This window comes from Anarhichas minor, unplaced genomic scaffold (genome assembly GCF_050575085.1).
Source record: "Anarhichas minor isolate MPS153535 unplaced genomic scaffold, ASM5057508v1 ptg000073l, whole genome shotgun sequence".
Taxonomy (NCBI): domain Eukaryota; kingdom Metazoa; phylum Chordata; class Actinopteri; order Perciformes; family Anarhichadidae; genus Anarhichas; species Anarhichas minor.
In genome coordinates, this window is record NW_027466519.1 from 9,672,976 (window position 1) to 9,681,800 (window position 8,825).

The 8,825-nt window shown below is 43.3% G+C and overlaps 1 protein-coding gene across 3 annotated transcripts; it reads right to left on the minus strand.

Annotated features, from left to right (window-relative positions):
* Positions 1–396: 396 nt before the first annotated feature.
* Positions 397–8,521, minus strand: nadk2 (NAD kinase 2, mitochondrial). Of its 3 annotated transcripts, XM_076079520.1 has the most exons (13): positions 7,742–8,521; positions 7,568–7,656; positions 7,352–7,440; positions 6,956–7,037; positions 6,699–6,782; positions 3,349–3,516; positions 3,182–3,187; positions 2,577–2,633; positions 2,329–2,424; positions 1,154–1,209; positions 1,008–1,061; positions 795–918; positions 397–706 (listed from the first exon to the last, which is right to left on the minus strand). In XM_076079520.1, exons 1-13 carry the CDS (start codon positions 7,994–7,996, stop codon positions 568–570), a joined length of 1,299 nt encoding a protein of 432 aa, XP_075935635.1. In that variant the 5' UTR covers positions 7,997–8,521; the 3' UTR covers positions 397–567. The 3 variants fall into 3 exon arrangements, with proteins under 3 accessions (XP_075935635.1, XP_075935633.1, XP_075935634.1); XM_076079518.1 differs by lacking the exon at positions 3,182–3,187 and having other exon boundaries at positions 2,329–2,472; positions 2,577–2,670; positions 3,377–3,516; XM_076079519.1 differs by lacking the exon at positions 3,182–3,187 and having other exon boundaries at positions 2,577–2,670; positions 3,377–3,516; positions 7,742–8,520.
* Positions 8,522–8,825: the final 304 nt, after the last annotated feature.

Genomic DNA, 8,825 nt, shown 5'->3' on the forward strand with positions numbered 1-8,825 from the left:
GGAACCTTTAAATTACATTTTGTATTTGTGAGCCATTTTATGTCCTATAAGAGTTATGTCCTCAGTAGGAACTCCTGGACTTGGGGCTGAGTGACAGATAGAGAGTGGGACTCATTGGGAGTTGCTGACAATAAGAATTCCTTCTTATCCTTAACGATGGCTACACAGATCACAAAACATCATCTGAAATAGATACAAATGTAAACAATTGTTTTCTATTAACAGAATGATGTTATACCTAATAATCATACCTGATATGTTCTGTTATCTTGATGCAGTGAAAGTCAGTCAATGGTAACATACTTTACATGATGCTTGACACAGTATCCACAAAATGGATTATCATAACCTGTCATAACCCGAGAATAGAGAGGAAAAAAGAGACTGATTTGAAAATACAGTTTGTAGAAATGCACACATTTAATAAAACATTAGTAACAATGATACCTTTCTGTCAGCTATAACAATATTCACCACTTGTGGAGGCTAACGGCTCTAGAGGGGTACTTCCCTTTGAACAGTGGGCTTGAGAGAAACCAGTCGAGTGTCGTGTGCTCTGAACTCGTCTCAGTGTTCAAGAACAACTGTCCGGAGCTGATCCTCCTCACTCATGCTGATTGTAGCGATGGCACCGTCGTTGAACTCGAATGAAGTCCCGCCGTCAACCACCATGCAGGCGTCCCAGCACCGAGAGCGGACAGACACCCTGAAGCACAGATGCATCACAACACTCAGACGGTACACCATCACAGCTTGTGATTTGGCTGTTGTGAGACCGAGGAACATCCACCGACCTGCTGGCGAAGCCTCTCTGCCGACTGCTCGAGAACACTCGGTTGACGATGGGCTCCCTGATGCTGTAGAACAAACGTCTGTCGTCCGGACTGAACACCAGAGACTCGTTGTATTCATCAGTAACTGCACAGACACACAGACGCCATCGTCACATAAAACAAAGCGCCAAAATATGTACCAGTCAAAAATAAATAAAGGAGGATTATCATCACCCATTTCAATGATGTCACGATTAAGCGGTATATCAAGACCCGTTTGAGACTTTCCTGAAAAAAGACACGGGGGTCAGAAGTCTGGTGCTGGGAGACAAACCTGGATTCATTTAGATTCTAACATCACAACCTGCAGACGTACGTACCGATCTTTAGAACCTCCTCCACAGCTTGTTCAGCAAGTTTGTTGATGTTGTATGACCTGACCAAAAGAAAGAACATATTCAACACAGGATGTACTGTGGCAAGTCAGCACATATTGGGAGACACTATGAGTTCAGTCAATGCTTCTGTTCGACCCCGTTGGTCTCGTGAGCAGGTGCAGCTGTGACTGTGCACATGTGTTGTGCACATGTGTTGAGGACAGCTGTAGTGAGGCTGGGCGAGGTGCACGCGCTACAAAATGATGTCATCACGGTGTGAAAGCTGACGGTCACAAATAGTTCACTGATCAAAGCTCTAATAACAGGTCTGAGGACATTCAAAGACATTAGAAGGCATTGTGGAGGTTGCTTTATGGCGGTTGCCTTTCAGGGTGCTCGTAGCTCACGTGCCTCTATGGAGGCTCCGACACGCTGCCACGTTCCAGTATTAAAGGGTTAGTGCCTACCTAATGCTCTTTGAGGTGTCCACAGCTCCCTTCAAAGAGTCGCTTACTAAAAAGACGGATGCTGAATTAAAAGGAGTAGGTCAAGACTTTAATGAGAAGATGGATGCCTGTGAGAGTGGTATCCATCTTCTCTTCTCATCCATGCAAGAAAGTCATTAAACATGTTTTCCAAAATGGCAAAGTATTCCTTTACGTTTAAGTAGATTTACAATTTGAGGAAGACAACAGAAACAGAAATGTTTAGATGTTACTAAAGGCCCTGTAATGTTTATAGTGAGGACTGCTGCTGAATTTACAGAACGTACAATAATAAATTGGCCTCATATTGAGAACAGACATTTCCAGCAAGCCAGCATGACGCATTTATCCTATCCGACATTTACAGTCCTGATAGTGAAACCTGGTCTTTGGTATCAGCTGGTACAGAGCTCTGATCAGAGACCAGTGTTTAATCAGTGAGCAGTACGCCTCACTGTGAGGAAGAGACGTTATGTGTAGGGAACATCAGGCTTCACTGGAACATTGTTTTACTGATTCTGTCAAACTAAATGTAACAAATAAATACTTACATTACTGACTTGTTACCTCTTATGAAAATAATAAATCATACACCAGCAACTTGGTAAAAAATATCTGCTGAACCGGTCTCTTAGTCATGTCCAGACTTCTAATAAACAGCGGATGAGGATGAAGCACTAGTGAAACATTTACCAGGCTTTGGATCCTGTTCCCGTACAAATGCTGAGTCCTGAACTCTTCTGCTTTTCCCACGGGCCGTCATCCACAGAGATCTCATAGTAGGACGCCCTATGGAGCAAGAGGTTAACATGGAGTTTGAAGGCGTTTAACTTCACCCTGTGGTAGACGGAGATTATCCTGGTGAGTGCTGACAGACGAGCAGGCTGATGAGATTAATGTTTAGGAACAGGTATTAGCATCAGTGAGGATGACGGAGGTACCTGGAGGACAGAGACTCTCCGATGAAGATCTCATTCAGGCTTCTGATTGGTAGGAGACTAGTCTTGGAGAAGCTGTCATGTAGCATTCCTGTCCCTGAGAAATGTCACCAAATTAGTAGAAGAACCGCGAGAGAATACAAACATCAACTTACGGATACATTACCGTTCAAAAGTGAATAACCTGCTGCCACAAAGCTGGACTGTGTGAGAGGACGACTATGTCTGAATGGAGAAGGTCTCTGTACTAACAGATGTTATCGAGTTTAGTAGACAGAGAACAAAGCCCTGTGCATCAGTTCAACTGAGAGACGCAAAGATCCTCTGCTGATTCCTTTCTTCTTCTTCAGCTGTTGCTCAGTCATTGGGAAAAGAAACTGGAAGCTTAGATTTAAACAGGAACAGCTTCCTGTTTCAGAGTCAGGAGTTTCACAATAAAAGCAGCCTAGAACTTTAGTAAAGCTCTTCTTCAGACTTCACCATAGAAACAGAAGGTTAGTGAAGGGTTAGCACTGTTGGAACATCAGATGAACTAACCACAGTTTAAACCTCCTCACTCAATATTTAAACTAATTTAACATCAACAGGATTCTCCTGTCATGTGACACTGAGGACTCCACTGAATGGAAGTTTGAGTCGTTTCATTCTTCTTCAAGAGCATCAATATAACAGCTGATTATTAACTTCTGAACGAGCTTCCTAATTAGAGCTCAATATGAGCCCATTAATGACAATCTAGCTCCAAGTCAGTTCATCTCGTGCACATGAGAGTGACCCAGGAGAGCAGACAGAGGGAGTCCTACTCTGCTGGCTGTCCATGGTGGTGATGCGGTGAGCTTGGCTGTGCTGCTCCAGGCTCAGCTGCTGTTCGTGCAGGTCTACGGAGGTGGGATTGATTCCTGTGCCCTCCAAGTGCACACGGATCCTCTGACGCCACAGCCACCTAACACAGCAGAGAGGAGGGGAGGCCAGAGCCCATTAGGCTCCCACTAAACCAGTGGGTTTAGTGGGCATTTCTTTCAAGGGAACAGTCAAGTTGAAAACATGCTGATACACATGTGAAAGCACCTTTATTGCACCACAGAGGGCGTTCACTTGTACAACAAACCTAACATTTATTGAAGGGCTACTCCAGTGATTAGTATTGCACTTCTGGAAAGTTAGCCTTACAAGACACAGATTAAATCAAAACAGCACACAGATATCCAGGCGTGCAGTCCGTAGTATGGCTCAGGCAGCAGAAATGCTGGATCTTACATCTTCCACAATGAAACTCATAGCATATTTTCATTAGACTGCCTTGTACGAGTCTTTAAAACTCAAAGTCCCCGTCTGTAACGCAGTCTTCCATTCAAATCTGAGAACGGTTATTCTCCTCAGTTTGCTTTTGTCCCCGTCTTACCTCCTATCATTTCTTGGGTCGTATATGTGTTCACTTTTTAAATAATGAAAAACTCTCCAATCATTTTTCTCAGGTCCACCTGAGCCACCGCAGACATCCACAACTGTTTTCAGTCTCAAACTTGAGGGTACAAATCTGTTGAGAACCCCTTTAAGTTTGTCATTTGGTGTCTCTGTTGCTTGATACAACATAAAAGAAATATAGACGACATATGACTACTCATTTCGTTTCTTTATGGCAATCAAGTTTATAGAAATATATTAATAAGTTCTGAAACAAAACTATAATACATTTACCCACAAAGGACGGGAATGTACCATTTAAACGTTGCTTTACGTGACAGGTGGATTGTAAATGACCTGGCATCATATCTTAGATTATCCTCTTTATTTTCTCATGTTTGAGGCTGACACAATCTAAATGTGTTAATGCCACACTATGGTGTTTGATGCACACCCACTGAGGGTTGTCTTCACAACTGCAAGGTGAAAATACTTATTTTTAGGAACATTAGCAATAGGAATCTGTCTCAGCACTGTGCCAGTACGTCTGTTAGGAGTACACCTGACCAGTGGTGTACAGTAACGAAGTAGAAATACTTCGTTACTGTACTTAAGTCGTTTTTTTGGATATCTGTACTTTACTATTTATATTTCTGTTGACTTTTACTTCACTACATTTTGCAAAGAAAACTGATACTTTCACTCCGATACATTTCCCCTGAAACCTTCGTTACTCGCTACAAAATCAAATCTATCTTTAGAAACAAAATGAATCATGAGACCAACGTCGGGGACTGTGGTGGAACACAGACTGCAACAAGCAGGTTTGGTGAATCAGTGGTCCTAGCTTGCAAGTTAAATCATTGGTTAATCACGTTAATGCGCAATTGCAAACAAGTGCTCTCAAAGCCGCGGTGTTTAGATTCCCAGTGATGCCCAGGATGCTATATGCTATAGCTAGCGAGCGGCTACATGAGTAGAATTCCACTCTACGATGACTGATTTCATGATGGAAGCAGAAATGGAAGCACCTGCTACTCCCGAAACAAACTACGGTGGTGACGAAGACCAACACCCGTGGATCGCTAGCGAGTTAGTGAGCTGAGGAAGTGTTGACAGTTGTGAGATTGTGTTGATTTGAGTCATCTTAGCTATAATCATTGCAGCACTAGTTAGCTAACTTAACGTTAGCTAGCCACCACATCATAGGATTGACAGGAGCCGCGAGAGCGCAGCATTAGGGTTAGCATTAGAGTTAGCATTAGAGTTAGCATTAGGGAAATCCTTCCCAGCTGTGTGTGAAGCTGAACACACCTCTACCTGCCTCAGCGGCCTGTGAAAGGCTGTTTAGCATCGCAGGACTAGTCTTCAGCCCAAGAAGAGCGAGACGGAATTCTCGCAATTTTGAAAACCAACTTCTTTTGAAGATGAACAGGACATTTTTCAGGTTCAAGTAATGACTGGGTTGTTACTTTCGGTGCTGCTTTAGTATTGATCATGTTTTGATATTTGAGTCATTTTGTGGATGATCAGATGGAGTTATGATGGTAGCAGTCGCCCAATTGCAGATTCAGCTTGAGCAAAACCTTTGCCTATTGTGTTCAAATCAGGCCCATAGGAGTTTACAAGGCAGGTGTCCTTTCTCTAAACACTGACCTGATGCATCAAGTGGATATTTTTTGCTGAACACAACATTATGCATTTGCCCTCTACATCCTCTAGTCGGAATGAGCATACTTATAAACGCACTGTTACAACTCCTTCATAGTGTCATATTGCTTTTCGGAGAATTATGATACAAGTTCATAGTAGATGCAAAAGTATACTTATGTACAATATATCATGTTGAACATTGTTGCTCCTGGATGGATCACAGCCAACCCAATTATTGTCAACACAGCTCCATGTCCTTGGTGATGGTGCCACAGCACTTAAAAGAATAAACTTCATAATTCTGAGCCTTTGCTTTTTTTATTAACAGCATTTACTTGTACTTTTACTTTCAATACTTAAGTACATTTAATATCAGAAAATTACTTTTGATACTTAAGTACAATAAATATCAGATACTTTAAGACTTTTACTCAAGTAGTATTCTAATAGGTGACATTTACTTTTACTGGAGTCGTTTTCCAGTAAGGTATCTTTACTTTTACTCAAGTATGGCTTTTGGGTACTTTATACACCACTGCACCTGACCGTGACATCACAAATGAATCCAGGAACTAATCTCAACTGATATCTTTGATAAGAAAATCACCAAATCAGTTCTTACAGGAGAGTGTCACTAAAAGCTGCAACGACACCAGCTTCAATATAAACCCTGAGCAGCAGGTTTAGAGTAAATCTCTGATTCATGACCTCTAGTACCTTTAGACTTCTACAGACACAGTAACTGGATTTAAGCGATCCCACAGAGTCTGAAGATACAGCAGTGGGGTTATAAAACCATGTGACTTTTCCAGACAACACACGATTAAACTGCTCTTGAACTCTAAGCTAAGGACAGAGCAATGAGCACAAGTTGTTGAGATTTCCTGCATGACCCGTGACATTACTATTAAATATATACTTTTGCTAGTAAAGTAGCTTACTAAGTAACTCACTTGTAAGTTGTCACTAATGAGCTGGGAAAAGCTGGTTGAAGTGACAGGGCAGCATTCTCACTAGAAGAAAGTCACAGTACAACAGCGCTGAGATTGTTTTTGGGTAAATACGCACCTGAACTCACCACGACAGAGTTTCTCCAGAGCCTCTGGGAAGGCCCGAGTGTAGTGCACAGGCAGGCACAGATGACCTTCTGACCTACAGTGGAAAGGGAGAAATATAAGGAGTGTGTTCAAAAAGGAACAACGTGGAGTAATGACATTATATGTTGGACTCTCGAGCGCTTCAAAGAGCCACAGTACATCAGGTCGGATTGTTCTTTCCACATTTAACAATCCAAGCCCTGCTCAAAGTTCTGTTCAGTGCTTTACCTCTCAGGGTCTGTGTTCACGCCGACAACTGGTTTGTCCTTGCTTAAAACCTTACTGGCAACAAGTAGCATTGTCCCATCACCTAACAAAACAAACTGCAGTTAGAGAACTTGTATTGTGTATTTGCATGTGTTGTCTGAAGCCTTTGTTCATGTGACTTTTTGCCCCCTGGGTTGAATAAGTTATAGTCCCCCCCCCCATTCTATACATCGAAGATTCTTTTATTCAGCATTCACTTATTCAACAGACGTATAGATATTAACCGTAAAAGACTGCATCTACACAGTTTGACTTCCCTGGAATGAATGGCATGCATTCCTGCATACTGTAATGAATCAATGTTACAGTATGAGGCTGAATCACAAAAAAACAAATGCTCAAATGTCAAATTCCTACCTCCAGCAGAGATAATGGCATCTGCCCACCGCACTACTTCTTCATCATATTCTCCTCTCTTCACGACTCGTACCTCGATGCCTTCTCTCCTGCAATCGCATATTTATAAAACCATAGTTTAAGAGCAGTGGCCCTGCTGCAAACAACTAAAGCTTTCTTGTCGTCTTCTTGAGAGTGTGGCTGTGATCATCTCCCCGTGACAAAGCCACATCTTACCGCAGGCTCTTCACGATGTGTTCCACGTTGTTAGTGTGGATGGTGTGTCTCTCCAGCAGGCCGCTGTAGCTGGAGCCCTTCATAGCGAGCTGCAAGACAGACACAGCTGAAGCGGTGAGAGTCGGTTCAGTGTGGGAGGTCACGAGCATGTCTGGAAGCGAAAGCCAATCTTACCAGTTGTTTTAAGTCCTCTTCAGACAGTCCTGCATAGAGATACCGCTGCTGTTCGAACTCATATCGCGTCGTCTTTGTAACAACTGCTACTTTTCCCGGTTTGAATCCAGCTTTCGGCTGCGACGAGGCGGTGCGTACTGAAGTGTGGAAGGGGCGAAGTGAGCTTCCTTTCAGCAGGCTGACAGCTCGAGTCCCAAGGCGCACCAAGTTCACCACAGAGCGACAACTCATTCTGATAAATGCACACACCACCATAAACTCAAGTACATGTCCAGTTGCACGTGTTGAATGGGAGCTCTATAGGTCCGTAGACATACTGAGTCAGTCCTAGGACCACATTAAGTTAATGTCCATTCACTATCACGGAAGGTCACCGGGGTCTACCGAGCTCTTCCCTAGCGGTTAGGTGACCGGTTTGTAACTTATATTACTATCCAAGTCGAGTGTCTCCTCAGGCAAGTAACAACACAGCGAGAACAGCGAGAACAGCTCGGTATTTAAGAGAGGCTAGTTACCCTACCATCCGTATTTGGTGAGGGTAACAGATAGCGTTACGTTACCAGCTGAGCAGAACAAGCTAACCGTAGTTAGCACTCAGCTAGTGGTCCTTCATATCAAAGTTCCGACTGGGTTGACTCTCACCACAAACCACACTGGAGCTGTGGCACGCTCCTCGGATCCAGACGACTTTTATACACGAGCTAAAGTACACGGACAGGGGAAGAATAAACGCCAACAGCTGGCACTGGCCACACCGTACGTACGTTACGCTAGATGTACGTACGCTACGTAACGTAAAGAGACGGAGCGGTGACGTTTTGATGTAAGCGCAGCGTGCGCCTCGTGTTCCTGATGCGTTCACAGCCACATAGAAAACTGGAGAGGTCACACAAGGCTACCGGAAAATACTGTTGATTCCAGTTTGTGGTGCTCAATAAGTCCAAACCAGTGACCAGGATTTTAGAAGGACTGAGGTCACGAGTCCCCCAGACAACTATATAAGGTCTTGAATGGGATGTAGAAAATAATTATTATACGATACAGGACAGGAACAGACTATAACTGACAATAGGAAAGTGAACTC

Bases quoted from the DNA above. Each gene is read 5' to 3' on its own strand.
- nadk2 (XM_076079518.1), bottom strand. From the start codon at position 7,996: ATGGTGGTGTGTGCATTTATCAGAATGAGTTGTCGCTCTGTGGTGAAC. The intron at 7,441-7,567 runs GTAAGATGTGGC...ATGCGATTGCAG, and splicing joins CACATCGTGAAGAGCCTGCG to GAGAGAAGGCATCGAGGTAC. The intron at 2,473-2,576 runs GTACCTCCGTCA...CGTCTACCACAG, and splicing joins GGAGAGTCTCTGTCCTCCAG to GGTGAAGTTAAACGCCTTCA.